At 38.3% G+C, this 27,230-nt stretch overlaps 1 protein-coding gene across 1 annotated transcript in view; it reads left to right on the forward strand.

The window, feature by feature from the left end:
- IPO5 (importin 5) overlaps positions 1-27,230 on the forward strand; it is a 41,959-nt gene that overhangs the window by 4,541 nt on the left and 10,188 nt on the right. The window contains exons 2-17 of the mRNA XM_044249988.1: positions 1,595-1,675; positions 4,522-4,714; positions 7,371-7,473; positions 8,582-8,678; positions 8,900-9,004; positions 11,197-11,319; positions 11,410-11,530; positions 13,296-13,383; positions 15,541-15,647; positions 19,264-19,388; positions 19,480-19,569; positions 19,688-19,861; positions 22,416-22,634; positions 23,703-23,786; positions 25,177-25,309; positions 25,395-25,516. Of these exons, the coding sequence (XP_044105923.1) occupies positions 1,595-1,675; positions 4,522-4,714; positions 7,371-7,473; positions 8,582-8,678; positions 8,900-9,004; positions 11,197-11,319; positions 11,410-11,530; positions 13,296-13,383; positions 15,541-15,647; positions 19,264-19,388; positions 19,480-19,569; positions 19,688-19,861; positions 22,416-22,634; positions 23,703-23,786; positions 25,177-25,309; positions 25,395-25,516 (1,965 nt within the window). The remainder of the gene's footprint in view (positions 1-1,594; positions 1,676-4,521; positions 4,715-7,370; positions 7,474-8,581; positions 8,679-8,899; positions 9,005-11,196; positions 11,320-11,409; positions 11,531-13,295; positions 13,384-15,540; positions 15,648-19,263; positions 19,389-19,479; positions 19,570-19,687; positions 19,862-22,415; positions 22,635-23,702; positions 23,787-25,176; positions 25,310-25,394; positions 25,517-27,230) is intronic.

Raw genomic sequence — 27,230 nt, forward strand, 5'->3', positions numbered from 1 at the left:
TTTATAGCATCTGTAGTGCATGGGGGCTAGGCTAGGTACAAAGACTAAAAAGGCATTTTTATTGTACTGTGAGAGACCATGTTTAAATGGAAAGGCTATAACCGGTCTTTCAGTTGCATTCGTAAAGATTAGGTGAGAAACCTCAAGGCACATAGCCATTTTTGCAATCATCTTATGAATATCTCTACATAAATTACCTCATTTGTGTGTACATAAATTCAGACCATCTCCTTAGCTGTAAATGGTTGTCACAGTTCTTAGCGTTGTTGCGTTCCTGTGTGCCTGTGTACTTGAAAAGAACTTGAGGTTATCAGAAGATACTAAAATCTTTCCCCTGCACGTATTCTTCGGATTAAGATATGTTTGAGAAGTTTGAAAACTGTGTAGCACACTGCATAAATAGAACTGGTTGGTTGGTGGAGTCAGACGGACCCCCAGGAGTGAAACCCGGAAAGAGCGAGCATTCAGTACCGCTGGCCTCAGAAAACCAGGGTTCTTGCTAATGCTTATTGTATGTGACCTTTGGCAGGTCATTTCACTTCTGAGCCTTTATTTCCTTATCTGTCATTATCTCACAGATGCCAAAGAGTACTTAATAAGGTAGATGTGGATTCAGGGAGACCCTTTGTTCCCTCCCTTGTCCTTGTCACTTCTGTCCAGAGAAACCAGGTGGGTTTTGGGGTGGTGGTTCTCAGAGAGCAGGCAAGGTAAGCGTCTTCTTGGGGAAAACGATTCCAAGTATATTTCAGAGAATGATGTGTTTTCCACAGTAAAAGACTGCTGTTGTTGGAATTATACGTTCATGTAAATCTGTACTTCAACTTTTATAGAAAATGCATATCTTATATTTTGATCCAGTTTGACGATCATCTTTTGATTGGTGTCAACTTTTTATTGTTAACCAATGTGTTCTCATTTTACATTATTCATGGAGAAGGAACGAAGTGCCCTAATTCTCAAAACCTAGACTTCTAGATAATTATTAAAATGATATTAAAGAAATTATAATAAAGTCTCCTGGCCATGTTCATTTATTTATGTATATAAGTTTTAGTATAATCTTTGCTTGAAAGAAAAATTAGCATAAAGAATTTGAATGCTTTCTTATCCTTTCTTGGACTTCTTCATCTGAGATACCTCTCTGGTGGTTGTTAAGTAGTGAGTGCTAACTTGAACCATTCTATATCATCTGATCTCGAAAATGATGACAAGATAAGTGGTTTTCCATGAGGTAAAGGGGTATTAGGTGAGCCCTTAGTTAACTGTATGGTAGCTCAGGTCACATTTAAGAATTTTTTGGCCGCCTTTTGCCTTAAGTTTTGTTCATCAGAGAAGCAAAAGTTTGGAAGTTGTGCACATACATTAGAAAAATTTAATAGCTGAAGGTGGAAGGGAGCTTCAAAGTCACTCTCTAGACATTCTTTTTTTCCACTGAATTGTATGTTGTGTCTCACGGGGGAATTTTACCACCAGACCTAGATGACATGGTTTCTTGTGCATGGACCTTGCCCATTCTTCACTGCACTTCTTTTCACTCATGTGCTTATGACATTTTTTAACATATTCTAACCTTGAACTTTTTTTTTTCCTGTAGGAAACCTATGAGAATATCCCAGGCCAGTCAAAGATCACATTCCTCTTACAAGCCATCAGAAATACAACAGCTGCTGAGGAGGTATACTTGAGTATTTGAGAGTATGACATTCTAACAAAACTAGTTGGGTATTAGATGGTGGTCTGTGGGTAATGAGAACTGTTGTTGACTGCATAGATGTTACCAGAACATTGAACTTAGTATTTGCTAGAAGCTATTTTCCAGTTAGAGTTTTCTTTGAGTACCCTCTATTAAGAATGAAATTTCTTTTTTCTGTGTCAAATGATGTGTCCAGGACACTTTAAGTTAAAATGGTTTTTAAATAATTACATAAAAATATATTAAATTTAAGTGATTTCTGTAGCTGTAGAAAAAAAATTTTATTCCATGAAACAGTTCATTCTAAAGGAGGAAATTAATTCATTTGGTGTTTTATGTGTTGCCAGATGTTTCTAAGAAAATATGTATTATCTGTCTTAAAAGTTTTTATGCTTATAGTCATCTCTAGGTAGTAAAGAGTATGTGCTAAAGATGTTTAGGAACAGAGACATTTTGTTGAATCCTTTTTAAATCACGGTTTTTAGCAGATGACCTTGTTACTCTACCAAATTCAGATTTACTATTTCTTACTGCTTTCCTATGTTTAGCAGCGGATTTTTTTTTTTCCTTTCCAGAAGTAATACCTTTATATATATTAAATGTTAAATGAATGTTTTCTTTATTTTGGAAAAGGTATCAAAATACCCCAAGTCTAGAAAACCAATCCCACCTATGAAACATGGGATTGAGAATTTGTAAAGTGAGGAAAGCCCGGCCGGCTCAGTTCATGGAGCATACAACTCTGGATCTTAGGGATCATGAGTTAGAGCCGCACACTGGGCACAGAGATGATTTTTTTTTTTTTTTAAGTTAATTTGTATAGTGACGCTTATTTACTAATATTAAAGCATGAAGGAAATGGAAGTCCTACTAAACTTCCACATAGTATTACACCTGACTTCTTATGGTCACTTAGTTTAAATTGGCATTTTGATGTTCTTTGGTGATGCTTAGAAAACAGTATAAAGTGCTCTAGTCTCTAAAAATAGCTGACAGAAGGCACTTCTTCATTTTTATAATAGATTCTTTAATTCAAATATGAAGAACAAATGTAAAGTAACATCTTTAAAAACAGTTGGCTATTTTAATTGTTGAAGATTGAATCAAGTTGGTTGTGACACTTTTTTTTTTTTAGGATTTTATTTGAGAGAGAGTGCCCTCAGAGAGAGGGCATGGATAGGGAAGAGGGGGAGGGGGAGAGGGTGAAGCAGCCTCCCCCCTGAGCCCAGTGTGGGGCTGGGTCCCAGGACCTGAGATCTGATGTCAGCTGAAGGCAGACACGTAACCAACTGAGCCACCCAGGCACCCCCTATGAAACAAATTTTAAAGCCAAGAATAAATACTACTAAAAACTATCAAATTTTATTTTAAAAAACATATATTGAACCCTTTTTAAATCTTGATTTGATTTAGGAATTAGATGATTGTGAACTAGCCTCAGGATCTTGATTGTGGCTTCATAGTTGTCAATGTAAGTGTGAGAACTGCATAAACTTGAACTACTTTTACAAGGATTTTAACCACTTTGAATCCTTTCTAGAGCATTAAAGATTTCTTTAAAGATTTATTTTTTATTTATTTATTTATTTATTTGACAGAGAGAGATTACAAGTAGGCAGAGAGGCAGGTAGAGAGAGAAGGAGGAAGCAGGCTCCCTGCTGAGCAGAGAGCCCGATGCGGGACTCTATCCCAGGACCCCGAGATCATGACCTGAGCTGAAGGCAGTGGCTTAACCCACTGAGCCACCCAGGTGCCCCTTAAAGATTTCTTTAAAAGTTTGCTCTTTGCCAAAAGTAATAAGATAAAAAGATTCAGTGAAAAATGACTTGAGAAAAAAATTGGCACATTTTATTTGTGTAGCTTAACTCCTTTTTGTTGGTCACCGTCCCAAACTGATTATAGTGATAATGAGTAGTTGCCATCCAGAAATGAAACAAAAGATGAAAAATTGTGTTTTATAGTTTCAATGGCTTGTTGATTTAATATGATAAAATTTTAAAACGGTATTTATCTTCAAATAATGTAAAGGAATATTATACAGAAAATGCCAAACTTAAATATATTTTACAGATTTTTTTTTTTTTAAAGATTTATTTATTTATTTATTTATTTGACAGACAGAGATTACAAGTAGAGAGGCAGGCAGAGAGAGGAAGGGAAGCAGGCTTCCTGCCGAGCAGGGAGCCCGATGCGGGGCTCTATCCCAGACCCTGGGATCATGACCTGAGCAGAGGCTTTAACCCACTGAGCCACCCAGGTGCCCCAATTTTACAGATTTTTAAATGGGATAAGAATATACACATTAAGATTGATTAGCGCTTTTAGGCACTAGAAACTTTCAATGTTTGTTTGCTCGAATGAAGCATAAAGATAAGTGGGTTTGATAGCATGATAGCTAAAAGGCTAATGAAAGGGCTGTGATACAGCGAGATAGGCCAGGCTAGGAGTCAGATTAGGTAAACTAGAATGACAGCCAGATGGAGAAGTAGGAAAGGAGCATCCTAAGGGTATATTAATTTCTTTTTCTTAAAAGAATGTATTAAAAGTGGAAATTAAAGACAGGTTTATCATGACTAAGAATTTTCCTATTTGTAATCTGTGTTGAGAGATTTTTCCTTAGCTTTGAACAAAAAACAGATTGTGGGTAGCATTTTCTATACAGTAGGCTAATGTGACAAGAGTTTGTGTATTTTACCTAGTTTTTGCTTTTGAAATGGATTGTAAAAATAGAATAGTAAAATACATCAGTGGTGGAGTGAATGTAGTTTGTCGGCAATTTTTTTCTCTCCTAAGACACCGAAGTTACTAACCACATGATGCATTTGTAGGCTAGACAAATGGCTGCTGTTCTCCTAAGACGCCTTTTGTCCTCTGCATTTGATGAAGTCTATCCAGCTCTTCCTTCTGATGTTCAGACTGCCATCAAGAGTGAACTGCTGATGATTATTCAAATGGAAACCCAGTCCAGCATGAGGAAAAAAATTTGTGATATTGCTGCAGAGCTGGCCAGGAATTTAATAGGTGTGTATGCAGATACATTCATTATTGTGTTCTAGATGAAAATGAGTATAGCCTTCTTTTTTTTCTTTTTCATTTTTTTTTTTTTCCAGTTGAATCTTAAAGGAAGATTCTTAAGTACCTGAGTACCATTTACTCTCTTCAAAATGAGAATGATTATGGATTCTGCATTTAGAGCCAAAAATTACAGATGTTTGTGAAGTACCTATCTGTTGGTCTTCAGAACATCTTTGTGGAGAAATCTAATTTTGCAGTTTGCTTAAAAATTGTCAGTTTTATTTCCTCCTTGATCTGTAAAGTTTTGAAAGCACAGTGTAACTTAAAACCTACTTTGTAGATTAAACTTGCCAACAGAAGCAAAAATGTGTTGACTCTGGGAGGTTTTGCTATTATATTTGTATATTAGTAAATTATGTGCATAGGCTATTATACCACTATACTGTGTGCTTTATGAAATACTATCACAATGTTTTTAAACAGTGAAATAAAAGGAAAATCTCTAAAAATGCATTTTACCAATAATCAAAACCCTTTTTGGTCACACTAAAAATAATAATGTAATTGAATATGCTTTTTTTTTCCTGACCGATTCAGAGATAGGATTTTATTTTAAAGACTCATTTATTTTACAGACACAGAGTGGGGAGAGGGGAGAGAGAATCTTAAGCAGACTCTGTGCTGAGCACAGAGCCCAAAACAGGGCTTGATTTCATGACCTTGAGATCATGACCTGAGCTGAAACCAAGAAATGCTTAACCAACTGCACCAGCCAGGCACCCCATTCGTAGATATGATGTTAAACTCAATTCATTTAGGCAATCTTTTTAAAGGTTGAAAAGGATACCTCATGAAGATAAGGGCTAAATGGGAGAATATTGTTGGTTGTGCTTATTAGTAAATCATGACTAATATTTTTTTAATTTAATACTTAACTAACATACAGTGTAGTATTGATTCAGGAGTAGAATTGAGTGATTCATCTCTTAAATACAACACCCAGTGCTCATCACAAGTGCCCTCCTTAATACCTGTCACCCATCTAGCCTATCCCCAGCCCACCTCCCCTCCAGCAACCCTGGGTTTATTGTCTATGGTTAAGAGTCTCTGTGATTTGCCTCCTTTTATGATTTTATTTATTTTTTCTTTCTCCTGTGTTCATATGTTTTGTTTCTTAAGTTCGATGACATTTGGGCTCTTCCCATAATTTGGCAATTATTGATAGTGCTGTTAACAAACATTGGGGTGCACATGCCTACTTTGAATCCACTTTTTTTGGTATCCTTTGGATAAATACCTAGTAGTGCAGTTGCTGGGTATTAGGGTATGACACTAATTTCTTAATCTCCACTACCAATAATGCCAAGTCAGTTGTTCAAGTCAGCTGACTGATATCAGCCAATTCTTAAAAATAGGAAATGTGTTAAATTATTTTAAATAAGTTCAAAACCCCCTGAAACCTTTAAATTTGAATTTTTAAAGTAGCCTAGAAAATCTGTTTTCAAGTTTAAGTGTGCAGATAAGAATTGTGTTAGGTGTACATACCATTTCTAATTCAAAATCACTTAATAATCAAAAGGTTTCCACAATGTTTCGAAGTATGCTTTCCATAGATTTTTTTTTTTTAAATAGAGATTTCATTCTCCCAGCTCCCAAGCACGATCTTTATGTTAAAGGGACTGATTAAGGTTTGGTTTTTTTTGTTTTTTTTTTTATGTCAGCTGAGTAGCACATTTGCCATTTCAAAAAAATTCAGAAAATATGGAAGGGAAATATTTTAGAAAGGAAAAGTGCATACATAAGTCATCTGTAATTTCTACAACTTTTAAAATTCTTTGTGACAGTATAATTTGTGAGTCTTTTAACTAGTACAGATTTTTGTGGTCACTCATTTTTACTACAAATTGCCACAAAAATTCTTTATTTTAAAATCTGGTTTAAAAATAAACACCTTTTTAGCATGAGTACTGCTCTGGGTCCTGGGATTTCCACTCTTGGATCTTCTCCAGTTTGAAGGTAATATTTACAGTGTTTTGGCTTCAAGATCTTGATACCAAATACTAACTTTGCCTTTTTTTTAAACTCTTTAATAGCAATAGTATATATAAATAAATAAAAACTTTAAAAAAACCCACAAAGGCACCTGGATGACTTAGTTGGTTAAGCATCTGCCTTTGGCTCAGGTCATGATCCCAGGGTTCTGGGATGGAGTCCACATTGGGCTCCCTGCTGAGGGAATCCACTTCTCCCTTCTACCTCCCCCAACCCTGACCCCCACTCACATACTCACCCTCTCTCTCTCTCTTGTAAAAATAATTTCTTTTTAAAAATAAACTCTTTAATAGCAATAGTGTAAATAAGAGTTAACCAATCAAATAGTCATGGTGCTGCCTTTCTCCAAATGCTACTCCTTGGAAATAACCACTGTTGATACCTCTTCTTATGTAACCCAAAAACACAGTTGCTTTTTTTATAAGATTAGAATGCCATGTTTATGGTTAAAGAACCTAATTGTATTAGGATTTTTTTTTTTTTTTTTAATGTAGAGCATGTGACATTTTCTACTGCTACATACTTTGAGGCTTATAGGATGAAAAGAATAACCCTTCATTTTTTGAAGTTTTGACTTCTACACTTTGTGCCTGGATTTCTTTACTTTTAGATGAGGATGGCAACAATCAGTGGCCTGAAGGTTTGAAGTTCCTTTTTGATTCAGTGAGCTCTCAAAATATGGGACTGCGGGAAGCTGCCCTTCACATTTTCTGGTACATACATTTATCTTAATGTCCTGAAAAATTGAATGTCATGAATGTGCAAAACACATTTTAATTGATTATTCTAGTCTGACTTTTTAGACTTAAATAATGCCTTTAGGTGAACTTCGTATTTGTGTTGGAAGTAAAATTGATTAAAAAAAAAAGCTTTTAATTTCATTTTATAATCCTTTTTTGTACACAAGGGTTCTCTGCAGTTTTTTAAAAAATCCTTTGTCTTTTATGATTCCATGAAAGATATTTTCTTCTTTATTTGGAGATTGACACAGTATACTAGGATAAATATATCTTTTAAAAAGCCATTTGAATGATGAAATCTTGAAGGAAAAAGAAAAGGCTGGTGAATCCCCATTGTTTTCTGGATCTTCTATAGCCAAACTTTACACAGTGTTTTAATAAACTTCTGTATACTTATAAGCAAATGGTCAAAGTTGAGAATTATGATTATCTGCACTAAGAAAAAATATGTCCATGTTATACAGTTCTATGGTAAAAATTAATTGGATTTATAACTTTCCAAGATACGTACATTTTTTAAAATGACATCGGTCTTGAACATCAGAAAAGGATAAGGGTAGATACTCAACCATTTTCTACCTCAGTTTTCAGATGTATCTCACCTATATTGGTAATCTAGGGTACAGAATTAATTGAAAGTATTCCTTGTAATTGCTAACCACAGTTGCAGTAGAACAGAACTTGGACTACCTGGATTACCGACCGAGTCTAGGAGCAGATTGTCAGGCAGCACGGTTACTGCAGCTACCATCTGAAACCTTGCACTTGCTTTTGTCCCGTCCTGTACTCCAGGTCACCTTCCTATGGAAGCAGAGTGATAAGGATAAAGCACGGGGCTGGGATTGGCTCCCGATGGCATGTGAGCGCCCGGCTTGCCCCTGCTGTCAGTCTAATCCTCTCCACTCTGTTTGTTGCCTTTCGCCCAACCCCAAAAGAGGATTGCTTGGAGGATGGGCAGATGATGTTCAGCCTTCTAGGTTAATGCACCCTTGGGTCAGGCTGATGTTTTAGGTTAGATTAGAGCATTAGATGCTCTAGCTGATGCTTCACTAAAATATAATGTCATTTGGATCTTTTTTAGGAATTTTCCTGGAATTTTTGGGAACCAACAGCAACACTATTTAGATGTTATCAAACGGATGTTAGTTCAGTGTATGCAAGATCAGGAACATCCATCGGTAAATAATTTCAATTCCATTAATACTAACACCAAATTTAATAGAACATTTAACTTGGGGAGGAAATGTATATATTTGGTGATTATCTTTAGTTTTAATACTTCAAAATATAAATACTAGTTTTACTGATGAAGAAAAATTTCATCTTGAGTAAGAAATCTTGAACCTGCATCCATCAAAAATTTCGCACGTTTGGACCTGTTTTACTGTCTTCATTTTAGATCAGGACATTATCCGCGAGAGCGACAGCTGCGTTTATCCTCGCAAATGAGCATAACGTTGCCCTGTTCAAACATTTTGCTGACTTGTTACCTGGATTCCTACAGGTAGGAAAACAGTATAAAACGAGTGATAGTTGTATCCTACTGGTTTTCTGTAGTTGAAGGTCCCATCAGAGTTCTCTGTTGTATTCATTTATTCAGTATGTTGGTTGCCTACTGTGTGCTGGCACTGGACGCTAGGGATTCAGCAGTGAACAAAACATGCAAGCCTCTGTCCCCACTGAACTCTGATCTCTTGCCTTTCATAGACTCTTGGTCTTTTAAAATATTTAGGATTTCAAATTTTTCTAGAACGTAAATGATAAAAGCAATTTATGGCTATTGAATATATAACCACATAAGTTATTACCATAGGATCAGCCAAATAACCCATGAAACTTAATGCCCATTTGACATAAGGAGAAGCTAAAGAGGAGAGGGTAAGAAACTTGCCCAAAAATCACAGTGTTGGTAAGTGACGGAAACGTGGTCCAAACCCAAACTGGACAGTACTCCTTACTCTTAAGCCCAGGACTTGAAATGGTTTGTATATAAAGTGAACAGATTATGGTTAATTGTCAGTATTGGATCCCAAAGGTATTAATTAATTTAGGGATACTTTTCTGCCTTAATCAGAAAGTAAAAGAAGATTGTATAAGTTAGAGCAACTTGTTAGACTCATATTTTGTAATAACTGCATATTTGATTTGGAAATGCATAGGTGATATGCTTATATGTACACCTACAAGTTTTAAAAATACAAATATATTGCCCTAAGTTAACACAAAGAAGAAATAAAAAGAAAGGAATAAACTGTGAAATGGCATGCTTTTCAATCTATAAATGGTAGGGCATGGCTACAACAAAAGACATAGACTCAGTGATTTTTAATTGACATATACAAACATGGTGGCTAAACATGTGAACTGACAGATATCATTGACAAGGCAAACACCATGAATGCAGTTAGTATTGATGATTTGATTTCCAGGAATGGTAAAAATCTGGACAAAACGAAGTATGTATCCATTCTTAATTTATATAGAATTTGCACTTCCAGGTGGGGGAAATCATTGTACATTAAAAGCAGACAAAAAATAATTTGTGAGTTAGGTTTTAGGTTCAGATCATTATAAATGAGTTTTTCATTTTTAGAAGTATCTTTTATTGTCTTGTGAGTTCCTCGGGAGCATTTGTGTCACAGATGTGGGCTATCTAGAAACCCAGACTTTGCCCTTCCTCAGTCTTTGTGACAACCAAGAAAAGTGGGAGAAATCGTGTCTCCCTTGAGAACCACTGTGTTAGAGAGGATTTGGAGGAGTTAAAACTGAAAAGACCTGTATGTATTCTGCGTATTCCAGAGTAATTTTGCTGGGTCCAGTAGAAACTTTTCTCCCTGTGCTGTCAAACTGAAGATCGTTTGGGTCAATGACAAACATGAACTTTTCCATTCTGTCGTTTTAATGGTTTACTACCTAAAAAATTTGGGAGTTACTCACTGCTTAAGTCTAATCTCATATTTTTCTTCTCCTGAATTTAGAGTAAGTTAAAATGTTAGCCAAAACTTCTAGGAGTTGTCACTCTGAAATAGGCAATGGTACATATAAATGTACTCTTAAATACCACAGTGAGCTAACTTGATGTCAAAGAGAAATAAACTGAGTAATATTGGACGCTTTTTTTTTTTTTTTCCCAATTTTATTAAGTTGTGAGAGATAGAACACAGGCAGGGGGAACAGCAGGCAGAGGGAGAGGGACAAGCAAGCTCCCTGCTGAGGAAGGACCGTCATGTGGGACTCGTTCCCAGGACTCTGGAATCATGACCTGAACCGAAGGGAGACGCTTAACCAACTGAGCCATTCAGGTGTCCCTGGCCACTTTAAATGTACCATACATAAGGTCTAGTATTTACTGCATGTCTGAAAAAGACAAGGATTTGGATATTAGAGGGACAGAGGAAAGGGATTCTTTCTGGTCATGAAAAGAATTCCTTGACAGCCTTAAGCTTATTGTGCTAGTTACTATAATTCTGACTTGGATTTAAATATTTGTATGTTTCTAGTTAATTTTAGTCAAAAGGAAGGTATACATGTGGCTGTGAATTTGCTTCTGTAGATTCCTAAGTTGTTATTTAGTGAAAATGCTCTTCAGTAATACTATTCTGTTGTCTGCATCTTAACCAATGTTTTTGACAGTGAGGCATCACGTCTGTAAAGTGATTCTTGGACATAGACCTTTTTTCTTTTCATTTTTTCCAGGCGGTGAATGACTCGTGCTACCAGAATGACGATTCAGTCCTCAAATCTCTTGTTGAGATTGCAGATACCGTTCCAAAGTATTTGCGTCCTCATTTAGAAGCTACTTTACAGCTAAGTCTAAAGGTAAATTTGGTATTTCGATAAATGATCTGTTTATTCTTCTTAGTGAATAATCTAAACTATTAAACACATGCAAATACATCTTCTCTGTAGTTGTGTGGAGACACCAGCCTCAATAATATGCAACGCCAGCTTGCCCTTGAGGTAATCGTGACCCTATCTGAGACTGCAGCTGCTATGTTAAGAAAACATACCAACATTGTTGCACAGACCAGTAAGTCAAAGGTCTTTAAATTTGTGTTAAAAGTAGAAAAATTGTTGGATGAACTTGCTGAGAGTTGTGTAAACTCACAGATTTGCTGAGAATATAATGAATGTTTTTTTACTATCAGATGAATGTGGAGAAATGTCTTTTTGTACGTATTTATATGCATGGACCCAGCACAGTGGCTGTGCTGCAGATATTCTGAAATCCCAGTGTTGTAGGCATGACTTGTGATACCTGGAAATAAATCAAAAGATATGGAAGACTTTTATGGGAGAAATTGGGTAACATGTTGAAAGACCGATAGGAGAACTAAATATCAGTTCTCCTCAAACTAATGTATAACCTGTTACAGTTTCAGTCAAAATCCAGTGAAATTGCTCATAAGGTTGATCCTAAAATTCATGTAAAATAATAGAGGTCCTGAAGTAGCCAAGACAATTTACAGGAGCAAAGTAGAGATCGAGCCTTCTCACCTGTGAATATTTAGAAATTGTCGGTGATAAAGGGAGACAAATGGATCGTAGGAAGCAGGTGGATCTATGAGTGGATCCATTCACCTGGAAATACAGCGGACTTTAAAAGATAGACAGTTGACTAAAGGCCATTCTGTGGCAAAAATCTATCCCAACCTCAGATACCCTATAAAAACTAATTTGGGGTTGATTAAATATCTAAATGATAAATACTCCTTAAAAGTAAAGCTTGAGAGTAGAGAAAGTTGTTTTGTTTTTTAAGAGTGACTCACAAGCCATAGATGCAAACATTGCTAAATTTGTGAATACTAAAACAGTTTTTTGACCAAATATACCGTAAGTGAAAGCAGGATAAGTTGCACAAACTTCAGCAAGTTCAGGTCTGTAGCAAACAGGCAACGCAACAGGTAGGAACCAGAAATTTGTAAGGGAGGAATTGGAACGAGCTAATGAGGGCTGCTCAGCGTCAGTAAACACCAGTGCAGTTGTGGAGTCCCAGGTTGCCAAAAAGTTCAACAGTTACCATCTGTTGATGAAAGGTGTGGAGCAGAGGACTCTTACAGCGCCAGAGCATCTCACACATGGTAATGAAATAAGACAGGTGTTCTTTCAGACTGCTGGAGCAGTGCACGTTTATGCAACCACTATACTGAACAGTTAGTCTTTCTTATTAATATCGAAGATACCTGTAACAGTTTCATGCCCTGAACTCAAACTTGTCAAGGATGTGTGAACAGTAATCTCATCAAAGCAAATTTTGTAGTAGGGAGAAAATTAGAAACAACTAAAATGCATGCCGATCAGTAGAATAGTGTGTTTATGTAATAGAACACCGTGAAGGAATTAAGCTGAAATCCATGTGTGTTGAGAAGAAAGCAGATTGCCCAAGGATACATGTAATATGGTATTATTTATTGTGTAAAAATTAAAAGCTTGAGCTAGTCCTATATTTTGTATACAGAGAAATCTGTAGTTCAAGTGTAAAAACACTTGGGAATGAGAGGCATAGATTTTAGGCAGTGCTACCCTCTGGTGATAAAGGAAAGAATATAATAGTATCTGGGAAGTTTGACTTTTATTTTTAATGTTACTTCTTAAACAGAACAAGATCTAAAGCAAATGTGCCAAAAAGGTTGAAAATTAACAAACCAGATGTTGAGGGCATAGGCAAATAATTTTTCTGTCTTAGAGACAAAGTAAACCCTTTGGTTTTTATTTAAAATTCTTGTTCATAAGCAGTGATACTAATAAAATAAAAAAGCCACAGTATTTGGGTATGAAATGATGATTTGCTTTAGTTCCTCAGATGTTAGCGATGATGGTTGACCTCGAAGAGGATGAGGATTGGGCAAATGCAGATGAGCTGGAAGATGATGACTTTGACAGGTAAATTGCGCGTGCCGGACACTTCGTTGGAGGCACCCTTGGCGGAATGGAGTGAGTACAGGTTGTAGCAAGAGTTTGGGGTTCTAGGGCCCATCTCTTTCTGCTGCATTCTGTAATCTAAAGTTAAACTTAAGTTTGGAAACTGGGACACTTGGGTTTGTTTGTTTTTGTTTTTGTTTTTAATTGAGATTTTATTTGAGAGAAAGCATGAGATGGGGGAGGGTCAGAGGAAGAAGCAGACTCCCCACTGAACGGGGAGCCCAATGTAGGACTCTCTTCTGGGATTCCAGAGTCTCCACCTGAGCCGAAGGATCATGACGCTTAACTGATTGAGCCACGCGGGCACCTGACACTTCAGCTTTGTGTCAGATTCTGTAAATATTTTTAATAAAGTAGATAATCTTTTCCACCCCATCTTACTCTAAATTTTCAATGTTTTTTTAGTGTAAGAGTATCTTAAAGTATGTGTAAAGAAGCTTTATTGTGAAAAATGCTTTTATATGCGTAGACCTCACTTAAAATAGTTGTTTCCACACAGTTCCTGGCAAAATGCCCTGATTTCCCAATTTCGCACAAGTTAACCTTAGGCTAGAGAGGAGACCGTGGTGGCAAGATTTGTACTCCAGGGTACAGTGACACTGGAGCTACTTTTTAACTTACTCAGATTTAAGAGGCCGTCATGGATAGAGATTCCTGTGGCAGAGACCGCCAGAATCTAAGTCACTGCCCAGTGGTATTGATGGTCTCCTCTTAAATGCGAATGCAGCATTACCTTCATGGATTCTTTCAGTGGCCCTCAAGGTACATTCTCGGGTAGATTCAGAAATGGAGGGGCGAGGTTGAGTGCTCTCTCCAGGTTTTGTTTAGCCAGTCTGTAGACTGGGGTTTCATACCATTTCTCTTACTCTTTCCAGTGCGTCATACTACCTCCCTCTCTTAAAGAGAACCGAGGGGCGCCTGGGTGGCTCAGTGGGTTAAAGCCTCTGCCTTTGGCTCAGGTCATGATCTCAGGGTCCTGGGATCTAGCCCCGCCATTGCTCAGAGCCTGCTTTCCCCTCTCACTCTGCCTGCCTCTCTGCCTACTTGTGATCTCTCTCTCTCAAATAAATAAATGAATAATCTTTAAAAAAAAAAAAAAGAATCAAAAGTATTCCCCTGAAAGGCTGGTAGTTGGTATAAACTACTATAACAGGTATTAGGTAAAATTAGACATTTGCCTTACAGAATATACAGTGTGTTTTGCAGCTAGTCCTATGATTAGAAGTGCCTACTCTGGTTTAAATGCCGTTTTGAAATATATGAAAGTAATCCTTCACTGGAAATTACTTCATGGGGCTGCAGGGAAGACCAGGCTCAGACTGGGTTTCCTTTCTCTGGTTCAGTTACTATAATGTGCTGCTCCCTGGCCTTTCAAAAGCAATTTTTTCTGGTCTAGATGAATAAGATTTTCTTATCTGTGAGTAAACAGGTCTTATTTCCAAGATGAATTTGAGTAATCCTCAAGATATTTACAGCTCCCTCTGTATTGTCTGCTCCTCCTGACAGTTTGCGACGATGGGCATGAGAGACTCACTCCCTCAGAACAGTGCAGAAAGCTCTGACGGCCAGGTTTCTTCAGTTTCTTCAGTCAGTGGAAACACTGGAATTGAGTTTCCCCTGTGCATGATTTGTGGCAGTGCAGTTTGCACCCCTTTGAAAGCAAAATGAGCTCACAGCAAGGAAGACAGTCTCCAGAGTCTCAGCACGGCTTTCAGTTTCCTGGGTTCTGTCCGTTGAGGAGTTTGAAGGGCATATGTCCAGGAGAGGTGATAACAAGGCTCTTCTAAACACTCCACTCATACCTCTGAGTCTCGAAAGCATCAAAGCTTTAGTGAGGGGTGTGTGCCGAAGAGGGAGAGAGAGAACAGTCTTAAAAGTTAAGATTGAGACACAGGACTTGTTACGCCAGGGTGAATGAGTCACGAAGATGTTATGTGCCCTCCCCCTTTTCTTTAATTCTGGATTTTTAGCTCGCAACTTCATACATTTGGAAGACGGCTTGAGTTGGTCTTTCTCAGCCTTAGTTGAATGTGATAATGTGTTTAGATGTCCGTGTATATGGTGCACAATTCTTGTGTCTGTTGAGCGAAATGAATCCCTCCTCTGGTCTGTGTGCAGCAATGCAGTTGCTGGGGAAAGCGCCCTGGACCGAATGGCGTGCGGACTCGGTGGGAAGCTGGTGCTGCCGATGATCAAGGAACACATCATGCAGATGCTCCAGAATCGTAAGCCGGGTCTCCCTCAAATGCTCGAGGGGTGCAGTGTGACTTTCTAAATCCTAAACTCGGACAAGCACTGAGACTTACTTTCTTTGCCTTTTTTATCCTGCGCTTAGCCCAACTTTTGTATGGTCCTGATTAAATCCTATTCGTCCTCTTTGGAACCACTCAGTCTTATGCGGAAGAATGCTTTTTCTCACTACTGCAAATGTTCATTAGTTCCCTCCCTAGAATTGGTTTCAGTGCATAGGAGGAAATTGTAAATCCAAGGAAAAACTATAGATTTCCTCCCTAGGCAGAAATAATCTAGGTTCTAACTTTTAAATAAGATATCATTATTTATTGTTTATGAAATATTAGCATATTTAATTCATATTATCTTCCTTTATCCACTCCCTTTTGTTTTTAAAAACGTATTATTGGAAGTGAAGCCACTTCCGTATTTCTGCTCTTGTTTTCATAGCAAATATTTGGTCATTTGTCAGCCTCTGTACCTGTAATTTATAGCAGTATCAAAAATTCTTGTATAGGTGTTCTACTTTTGTCTTTTTTTTTTTTTTTTTTTAAGATGTTATTTTTAGGTAGTCTCTGCATCCAGTGTGCTCCATCAAGCCAGCCAGGTGCCCCCCCCTTTTTTTGTCTTTTTAATTATGGAGTTTAAGGTGTTTAACTTTTTTAAAAAATTCAAATACAGAAATGCGGCTTAGATTTAGAGATGGCCACTGTTAATTGGTCTCTGACACTTTGTCTGACCTCCTTTGTGCATACATGCAGTTTTTAAAAAGTTTGAACATACCTTATGGACACCATACTCAGTTTAAGCTTTTACCCCAGGGTATATTGTATCACCACATAAACAGCTCCCCCTCATTTTTTTAAACAACCACATAGCCTTCTACAATACTCCACTAAATTTTAATAGTTTTTGTTGATTACAAATAATGCTAATGCATACACTCTTCCACAGAAATCCTGGCTTACTCGTATGCATATTTATATCTATAGGGCACATTACATACAAGATAAACACTTGAGGGTCCGACCATTGATTCAGCATCTTAAAGTAGTAAAACGGAGTTGTAACAAAAGACTACCTTCAAATCAGAGTGAATCATTGAGAACTGGAGGCTTTATGCAGTTTACCTAATTCTTTCTTAGCCTATATAAGACTCTTCTCCTGAAAAGGTATGGCCCAAAACCGTTATTCCCTTTTTTAATGATGTGATTGTGTATCTGGATCTTGGATAATTATCTTCCCCTTTTTTTCCCTCCTAAATTTATTGACAGTTTCTTTGCCCCTTCAGAGGGATGGAGACAGCATCAAAGATTGCTTAAGTTATAAGAGCTGTTAGGAAGTATCTAGCTTTTTCATTTTTAAAATGAAGAAAGTAGCCCAGATGCACAGGGTCACCCCAGCTGCCACTGTCTCACCGTTGGTTCACACTATTCTTCAAATCAATGTGGATGTGACTGGGACTTGTAGTTCAAGAATTTGGCTTTTAAATTTCTGCTACAGCTTACTAGCTGGATGCCAGAGGCTTTATATATATGGCAGTGAACTCTTAATAAGATTTGTTACTGTTAACTGTATGGCTTTAAGCAAATCTTCTGCCCCTTAATTTCCTCATCTGTAAACGAGAAAAAATAATGCAGAGATGTATTTCATGTGTGCAAAGAGGGCTTCAGCAACAGCAAACAGTATGTATGTCCTATTAACTTCACATGAGCCCCATGTATTTTTAAAGATTGTTCTACTGGCTTTGCTTTAAATAATAAAAAGGAAAATTTAAAGGAGAAAAGCCATTTCCAAATCCCTATACCATAGCATCACATTCTGCTGAACATACCTTCAGGGACTCTGCCTATAGGAGATGTGTAGGCATCTCTCTCTCTTCTCTGAACCAAATACGGATACCTTCAGTAATTATTGCCTCTCTTCTTTAAATTAGTAAATTCATTGTGCAAAGATTAGCATCTTTCTTAGGGTGATTACTCCTCAATTGAAAATTTTTGGCTTACTGATCTGTTGAGTAATTGAAACTCACTAAAAATAAATATTTAATAATGTTATAAATAATAGGTTTTAATACGTAACAGCAAAATTGAGAATTTCTCAGAAATTTTTTCTAGTAGAAAAGTTGACCAGCTTTTTCTTGACCAACTCAAGCCATCTTTCAAATGTATGAAGTTGTGAACTAAAAATCCAGAATTAAAGAAAAGGTACATAACAGTCACAACAGAGTTCATCTTTATGTGAGTTTTGGGCTCCCCAAAGTGAACAGCTAAGTCTGATAAAATATCAGACTTTACTACAACTTTAGTTAACCCTTAAGCCAGCAGTTTTCAAACCTTCTGTCTTCAGGACCCCTTTACGCTCTTAAAAATTACTGAAGATCCCAGAGTGCTTTTGTTTATGTGGTGTATCAATGTTTATACCATTAGAAATAAAAACAAACATTTAAAATGCCCACTTAGAGATAATGGTATTAAACCCATTGCACGCGAACAAATAACATTTTTTATGAAGAATGACTCTTCCAAAACAAAAACATGTTAGTGAGAAGAATGTTTTATGCATTTTTTAAAATATTTTCTAAATATCTTAGGATATTTAGAAATAGTTCCTATTTCTGCTTCTTTCTTCAGTCTCATGGGATCTTACATGTTTTATAATCCTTGGAGTACCCCACTGGACCCTTAGAATGAGAGTGAGAGAGTATTATCAGAATAGTTTTGATTCAGAGAATCCCAGGATTCTTGGGCCCCACTTTTAAAACCATTGCTTTACAAAAGATACTAGCTTTCTGTAGTTATGTATCTCTTGCTTTTTGCCACAAGCTATATGAAACACCTCAAAGGGAACAATAATACAAATACAAGTATTTAGAATTGAGAGTCAGGGAAATTATATAAAATACAATATAATAGGAAGGTTTAATTAAATGTTGTCTAGCTAATTTCTATTAGTCTAAAATCACATAGCTATTAACAATAGAATACAAATGAAGTTCATCTATGTTCATGTATCATATTGTTAAATAAACATTCTTTAAAAGCAGCATCTTTCCTCCATGGCTTTTTTTTCTTTTTAAAGAAATGTGACTGAGGCACCTGGCTCGCTCAGTTCAGTAGAGCACGGGACTCTTGATCTTGGGGTCATAAGTTCAGGCCCCATGTTGGGTGTGGAGATTGCTTAAATAAAAATAATGATAAACTTTAAAGGAAAAAGAAAAAAGGAAATGTGACCCGGGACGGAGATAAAGTGACTCTTTATTCAGTAAATAGCGTATGTGACACACAATCCAGGTACTTGTTGCTTATGGTACATCTTAGGGGTAAAGCCTCATTTTCGGCAGTTGCTGAAAATACTTAGAAGCTCTTTGCTTCCATATTGCCTTTTAACTACTTCTGGAATATAAGCGCTCGTGTGATGGAACTGTCACCCCCAGTGAAATAGTCCCAGTCAAACACTTTTCTCTGTTCGTTTTTCTAATTAATGTATAAAACTATTTTGATAAGTCTTTTCCAAATAAGGAGAACTTGGTGTTAAACTTCTGACTACCAGAGTGACGTATTTGTACTGGTTAATTGCTCTTCTTTCATGTGTGATTATTTTTTGTAGCTGACTGGAAATACCGGCATGCAGGATTAATGGCCTTATCTGCCATTGGTGAAGGATGCCACCAGCAAATGGAAGGAATTTTAAACGAGATAGTAAATTTTGTTTTGCTTTTTCTCCAGGATCCTGTAAGTACCAGTAAATATCTGACGCATACTTATGACTGTAGTTTCTCATGGGAACCTATTGCCTTTACTTACCCAAAGTTACCCATTCCAGCATCCAAGAGTAAGGTACGCAGCCTGTAATGCTGTGGGACAGATGGCTACAGATTTTGCACCTGGTTTCCAGAAGAAGTTTCATGAGAAGGTAAGTGACAATGCCCCAAACACTCAAATCAAGACTTTAAGAAGAGGGTTGGCGTTTTCTGTGTATGCTTTGAAATGTGGCATTTCAAAATGGGTGTTTACCTACTTGCATTTCACAGGTGATCGCAGCTCTGCTGCAGACCATGGAAGACCAAGGCAACCAGCGAGTACAGGCCCACGCCGCTGCTGCGCTTATTAACTTCACTGAGGACTGTCCCAAGTCACTACTTATCCCATATTTAGACAACCTAGTGAAACATCTGCATTCCATCATGGTACTTAAACTTCAAGAGGTAAGTTTCTAGGTCTTTCAGCTCCTTATCTAGAGATTAACATAGATGAATTTGATGGGTAAGACCTGGAGAAAGAGAAACTTTTCAGCATGGCCATACAGAATAGAAAGTTAAGTTCAGCTATTTGAAGTCGAATAATTCAGTCTTGACAAGAGAATAGACCGATATTGGAATTGGGGAAGAAGATAGAGCCTAAAGGTTAGGTAAAATCAGTATTTGAATTGCCTTGAAAACAAGGCAGTTATTTTGAATGTAAATTTGGAAGAACCATTTTTTTCTTAACTGCGGCAAGAAATCATGGTAATGTGATTGTCGGAAATTAGCAAGGTAGCATTGTGAGGCATAAACAAAAAGGGAGATTTACCTCAAGACTGTCAGAAGATTATTGCTCAGAGAGCTTGGGAGGAAATTGGTGGAAGATGACTCTGAAAGTCATTTCTCAGGAAGCAGTAACAGTTTCTGCTGGTTTGAATTTAAAAAGATGAAGAAGTAGTGAAAAATGTTGACCATTCTTCTCACCTGGATGACAGAAGTAGAGAGATGAGAAAAAATTTCCTTTTTGCTTTAAATATGTTGGATTTCAAACAAGGCCCGGCTGTCCAAATAGAAGGTTTATAGTTACAGCTTAAATAAGCGGTGCAACCTAAAAACGATTGAACGATGTTTAATACAGCACTGTGTGAGAAAGAGGATGCAGGAGAGAAAGGCAAAGATTTTGGCTTGGTTTGTTGTCAAATACCATGAAAATAAATTGCTATAAAACTGACAGGAATAGGGGCGCCTGGGTGGCTCAGTGGTTTAAGCCTCTGCCTTCTCTCTCTGTCTATCAAATAAATAAAAATTAAAAAAAAAAAAACTGACAGGAATAAAAAGGACAAATAAAAGCCTTTTTTTAGGTATTACATTTAACAGTCATAAAGTTACTGTCAAGTTGCTGTAAAAGTAGCCTAACATTAGAAACTCAGTTCTTTGGGGTTTTTTGTTTGTTTGTTTGTTTGTTTGTTTTTGTTTTTTGTTTTGACTTTTTCTTTTTTAAGATTTTAAGATTTTTTTTATTTGACAGACAGAGATCACAGGTAGACAGAGAGGCAGGCAAAGAGAGAGAGGAGGAAGCAGGCTCCTTGCTGAGCAGAGAGCCCTATGGGGGGCTCAATCCCAGGACCCCGAGATCATGACCCGAGCCGAAGGCAGAGGCTTTAACCCACTGAGCCACTCAGGCGCCCCTGTTTTTGTTTTTTAAGATTGATTTATTTATTTGAGATTGGGGAGGGGCAGGGGAGAAAAATCTCAAGCAGACTCCCTGCTGAGCACAGAGCCCAACGCTGGGCTTGATCCCAGTGCTCTGAGATCGCGATCTTAGCCAGAATCAGGAGTCCGTTGCTCAATCAACTGAGCCATCCAGATGCCCCTGGAATCTCATTAACTCATTGTGAACCAGTGGCAATTTGCCTAACCCTGTTCTCAAGGAAAACAAGGTGGAAGACAAAATTCAGTGTCTCAGACAGCGAAGAAAAGGGGTTCGAGACAGGACGGGTATTCAGAGTCAGAGGACAACAGACTGAGAACATGGTAAAGGAGCATGAGTTAATCTGAAGACAAAGAAGCAGACCCACATTGAAAGCTCATGAGTTGGTTAGTCAGGCGTAGATGGACCAAACGTGACTTTAAAAGTAGGTTTGGGTAGAGGGTTGAAGAGTAAAGAGAGTTTCTGTTGCATCCCCATACCCCAGATGGGCAACATGTCAGATTTTTAAAGACTGAAAGAAGGAATTGCTAAAATGGGATGGGAAGAGAATAAATTATGTGGGCAAAAGAGATCAGAGGTAGGGCTGGGAACTGAAATGTGGAGCAGATGCAGAAGAAGGGGCAGTGCAAGTGGTACCCCGAGTTGAAGACCTCTGCGGAGAGTGGCTCAAGTTGCTAAGGGGAATGACAAACTCTGGAGTACTCACTGGGTCAGGTAGTCCTATGAATCCACAGAGATTATAAAATAGTATTACTGGTCATAGCACGAGCCCAGCTGCAAAGACCCACTGCTCGTCACCGGCCAGGTCCAAGAACACGGCAGGTCTTCAGTGCAGAAGGAGGGCGTGCTCACCAGTCTCAGCAGATGGTGAAACTGTGAGGGAGCCCTGGCACCCGCGGTGCTGTTAAGGGGGACCTTCTAGGGACAGTCAGATGAGAAGAAAAGGAATTCTCTCCACACCTGGTAGGACAGCACCAAGTACACAGTAAGTGGTGGGAGTAAATGAGGAAAAAGGACAGAGAAAGACAGGCATTAAGCTGGGGATACAAAAATTGGAAGAGGAATCGGATTTGTGGTCGAGCCTGAGCTGCTCTGAGATGAAGCAGACACGAGAAGCGAGCGCTTTGTTAAATGTTGCTAGCTGCTACTCTCGGTAGTTCCGTGGGGATCCTGCTGTTTGCTCTGGCACCCACAGTCTTCCCTCTGGAGGGTGGTCTCAGCTTGCTGCAGAGAAGCGTTGGAGAGCTCGCAGTGGTGTTCCCACCAGTTTCTCATTTCCATGACTTGTTTTTTGTGTTTTCCTTCTAGTTGATTCAGAAAGGCACCAAGTTAGTGTTGGAACAAGTTGTGACATCTATCGCGTCAGTTGCAGATACCGCAGAGGAAAAATTTGTCCCCTACTATGATTTATTTATGCCATCACTAAAGCATATTGTCGAGAACGCAGTTCAGAAGGAACTCAGACTTCTCAGAGGAAAAACTATTGAGTGCATCAGCCTCATTGGTCTGGCTGTCGGGAAGGAAAAAGTAAGTGACTTTTCAAAGGTTGAATTTACTGTATGTAATTGAGCTGTGGAGGCATTGAGGGTTCTAGAGGGCTTTTCCTTCTGATAAACAATTTTTTGATTGCTTGATTTTTTTTTCCATCGTCTTACTCTCCTATCACTGCTACTTGGTATACAAATTCATTTTATCAGTGTCAATATTAAGCCTTAATCTTAATTCAGTTACGCTCTTGAAACCTACTCCTTTTCTTAGCCCATGTACAGTCTGTCTCCTAGGAGGCATGTGGAGTTCAAGATCCATATGTGTAGTTTCACCAGTTTCAGCATGTACTTGGAAATATTCCACTTGCTTTCTTACTAATCCAAAAGCATCAGGTGTCCTAAGAGAGAAATCCTATGTGCATTTAGCTCTTCAGAAAATAATTACCAAGGACCATGCCCCAGTGTATTTCCCCCCCGCCGGCATCTCAGAGTTTTCAGAGCTGATCCAAAGGAAGTCTGACCCCTCAGGTTCCAATTCTCAGAACTATCAACATTCGAACCTCTCTGGTGGGTTTTCCAAAACCAGCATCAGCTTTAACTTACCTTATAAACTGTTTTCTTTGGGATACTGAGAACCTGACCAACAATTTATGTTCCATACTCCGTCTGGTTTTCAAAACTGTCTTTGAAACATTGCCTGTTTACACAGTGGAAATTGCCAGAACTACACAGAGTTAGATGAAAATCATATGGTTCTAGGGAGCAATCCAAAATTTTCTTTCTGGATTTGGATTATCTTTTTACTGCTGGAAATACATAAACTGTTGACCAAAACTTGATGTCATTGGAGATACCTCTGTACTACAGTTCACACTGACCTTCCTGGAGAATACATTATTCTAGAAAGAGCACTAAGTCTGCAATATATAGGTGAGAATTTTTCTGTGTAACTTTAGTCTGAGGGGTTGTGACCCATGTGGGAAATGGAATAGATTTTCTTTTGGAAAGTTGTGTTGTTACACAAGAAACAAAACTGGGTAGCAATAAGCACCTCTCTGATCTGGGAGCCACAGGTAACACCCGTGTTGATTTTCCTACTTCCTTCTAGTTCATGCAGGATGCATCAGATGTGATGCAGCTCTTACTGAAGACCCAGACAGACTTCAGTGACATGGAAGATGATGACCCTCAGGTAACGCAGCTTGCTCACATTGCCTTGATCCATTTAGGAGTTGTGGCTAGTGCAGGGTTAATGAACTCAAAAAATAATGAGTGAAAAAAAAAAGGTACCATTGCGCTCCTTGAGATAACCCTGGTTTCAGAGACATTCTTCACTGGCTTTCCTTTACTTTCCTGCCACCTTTTGCTCAGTCTGCTGTAGCTGCCCCCCTCTTCTGACTCTCAGTTGAGTTTTGGTGCTCTTCGGGTTTTGTCCCAGGCCTCTTGTCTCCTGAGCAGCGTCCTCTGCACCGTGGCTTCAGTTTTCCTCTGTATGCTGTGACTTCCAGGTCTTGCTCTGAATTCAGGGTTCATTTATCCAACAGCTTACAAGCCCTCTCCGTTTGGTTGTCTTCCAGTCCTCTCAGTGCCACCTAACTTCCTTCCCCGGTCAAAAAAGAAAAACAGAAGCCTGACAAACTTAGCACATGCTCTGCTTTTTTCTTGCTGCCTGTGAACAAACATTCGTTTCACTTAGGACTCACCCCCAGCCCCGCTCAGCCTGATCCCTGCTCATATTTCACGCCTGGTATAAGTCATGATAGTGGGTTCTTACGACAGCGTGCTGTAAATCACAAGTGTGTGTTGTAATCCTAGTAATAGTCACAGTACCTAACGGACTACATAAATAATTGCCGAATTACATTTTGATTCTATTCAGCCACACTATAATTGTTTCCCATAAACTTAAAATTTGTCTTGTTTTGTTTTAGAGTAGGAATGGGGAGTATTTGTGTGAACACACATGGGGTAGATCTATTGGGGAGTGAAGAAAATCACTTCTGGGTTACCAGGATGATGAATTAAAAAGTGGAATCTCTGTAGGTAATTTACGGGTGATTAAGACTATGTAAGTAAAGTAGCAGAAGAGGGGTCTTCAATATGCCCAGCCATTTAGAATATTAAAACAGCTATGAGAAAGGGATGCTTTGTTTCTTGGGTGTAAATAAATGTTTAACAAATGGAATGCTAGGCAGTAGGGATACAGTCAGATAAAATAGGTTCCTGCCTTCAAAAACTCACTGCCATACCAGGTACCTTAACCTGGTATAGTTAAGTGGGTTTTATTTATGTAGTCCAGATGCTATTAGAGAAAAACTAAATATTGCTTCTTGAAAGTAACAAATAATAAGACACGGTCCTGGTCTTTCTTGCCTCACATGCTGTCTGTATCCAAGGGTAAAGGTTCACAATGATTTTGTTATTTCTGAATGTTTTGAGTATATGACCTTAGAAAATGCACTTACCTCTTAAAGAGGGCTGAGTGTAAAATAAAACATTGTTTCTATGAAATAGAGAAATGGCTTTCTTTGTGATGTCTTTATACCCATTGTTTTAAAATGAGTTTAATTTTTTCTCCCCAGATCTCTTACATGATCTCAGCATGGGCCAGAATGTGCAAAATTCTTGGAAAAGAATTTCAGCAGTACCTTCCAGTGGTTATGGGGCCTTTAATGAAGACCGCTTCAATTAAGCCTGAAGTAGCCCTCTTAGACAGTAGGTGTCTTCACAAAAACATAGGAGTTGTAAAATTCTTCTCCGTGATTATTTTTAACATAAATTTGTTTCTTCCTGTTAATAGCACAAGACATGGAGAATATGAGTGATGATGATGGTTGGGAGTTTGTGAACCTTGGGGATCAGCAAAGTTTTGGTATTAAAACTGCAGGATTGGAAGAGAAGTCTACTGCTTGTCAGATGCTGGTGAGTGCGTCCCCTGTCCCCAGACTTCAGTTGACAGTCTCCCATCACACCTGTGTACACATTTCAGAGTTCTTTTCATAGGTCTAAAGAAATTATTTTAAAGAGCAGGAACATACTCTTTAAAATGTAGAAACCTTGTGACCCATTTACTTTTGGATAAAGAAATCCTGTAGTTGCGGTGCCTGGGGGGCTTGGTCAGCTAAGCCGCCTACTCCTGCTTTGGGGTCAGGTCATGATCTCAAGGCCCTGGGGTCTCTGTGGTCAGCGGGCAGAGTATTCTCTCCCTCTGCCTCTCCTCTTGCTCATCCTCTCCCTCTTTCTAAAATAAATAAATCTTTAAAAAAAGAAATCATTTAGGTAAACCTCATTATCGGTGCTGTTTCTAACAACAGCAAAACATAAGCAGCTCGAATGCTTGTTACTAGGAAGATGATAATAACGTACCCTAGAACATTACACAGCTGATACAAAGCTACGTGGGGGCAAGGATTTTTGTCTGTTTTGTGCTTAGCGTATAGTAGATAAGATGGCCAAAAAGCATTTTTTTGAATGAATGAACAGAAATGTGCTCGGGATACTAAAAATTGTATGGTTTCACTTGTTTTTTAAAAAAAAAAAACTAAACATAAACACGCTAGGGACATCAAAAAGTTTGCAGTGATTATCTCTTATGGTATTATGGGGTCTTGTGTATAAGTTCTCTTTGAGTTGTTTTTTTCCCCTTCATGAGCTTGTGTTACAGACAGAGACGCTAAATTTTTTTTTAAGATTTTATTTATTTATTTGACAGATCACAAGTAGGCAGAGAGGCAGGCAGAGAGAGAGGAGGAAGCAAGCTCCTTGCCGTGCAGAGAGCCTGACACGGGGCTCAATCCCAGGACCCTGGGATTGGGATCATGACCCGAGTTGAAGGCAGAGGCTTCAACCCACTGAGCCACCCAGGTGCCCCAACAATATATTTTTTAAAAGAATTTTAAAATTATGGTTTTGGATAATAAAGCAATTAAATAAGCCTAAATAAAAGTTAATTGCTTATATTTTATCGTGTACTAATAAAGGACTGTTGTTGTGTTTTCTAATTCATTAAACTTGTATTTCCTAAACTTAGCTTATGAGTACTTACTATATTTTATAAACATTTATGTCCATAATTTATGAACATCTTGGATTTTTGTGGTATCTCTCAAGCAGAGAGCAATTACAAATGTCACATCTCTAAACAAAATTATCAAATCTTTTAATGTAGTGGAAGAAAGTAAAGAAACAATTATTTTTAAAACAGCACTGTTTGGGGCACCTGGGTGGCTTAGTCTTTTGGGCATCCAGCTCTTGGTTTCAGCTCAGGACAGGGTCTGAGGGGTGAGAGGGAGCTGCATGAGACTCTGCCCTGGGCGTGGAGCCTGCGTAGGATTCTCTCCCCCGCTCTCCCCCACCCCACTCCTCCACCCCACAGTCCCAGGTAACAGGTGCTCTGTCTCTGAATAAATAAGTAAGCAGACAGCACGGTTTTTCTGTTTCAGTGCCGAAATTATTTCTTTTTTAAGAATGATTATTTGAGAGAGAAACTACTCAAGCAGACTCCCCACTGAGCACAGATCCCGAAGTGGGGGTGACGAGCCGAAACCAGGAGCTGGAAGCTCAACCGAATGAGCCGCCCAGGTGCCCTGAAATAATTATTTTAAAAAATACAAAATAACATAAGCTAGTTGGCAGA

The sequence above is a fragment of the Neovison vison genome, chromosome 5 (genome assembly GCF_020171115.1).
Source record: "Neovison vison isolate M4711 chromosome 5, ASM_NN_V1, whole genome shotgun sequence".
Classification (NCBI taxonomy): domain Eukaryota; kingdom Metazoa; phylum Chordata; class Mammalia; order Carnivora; family Mustelidae; genus Neogale; species Neogale vison.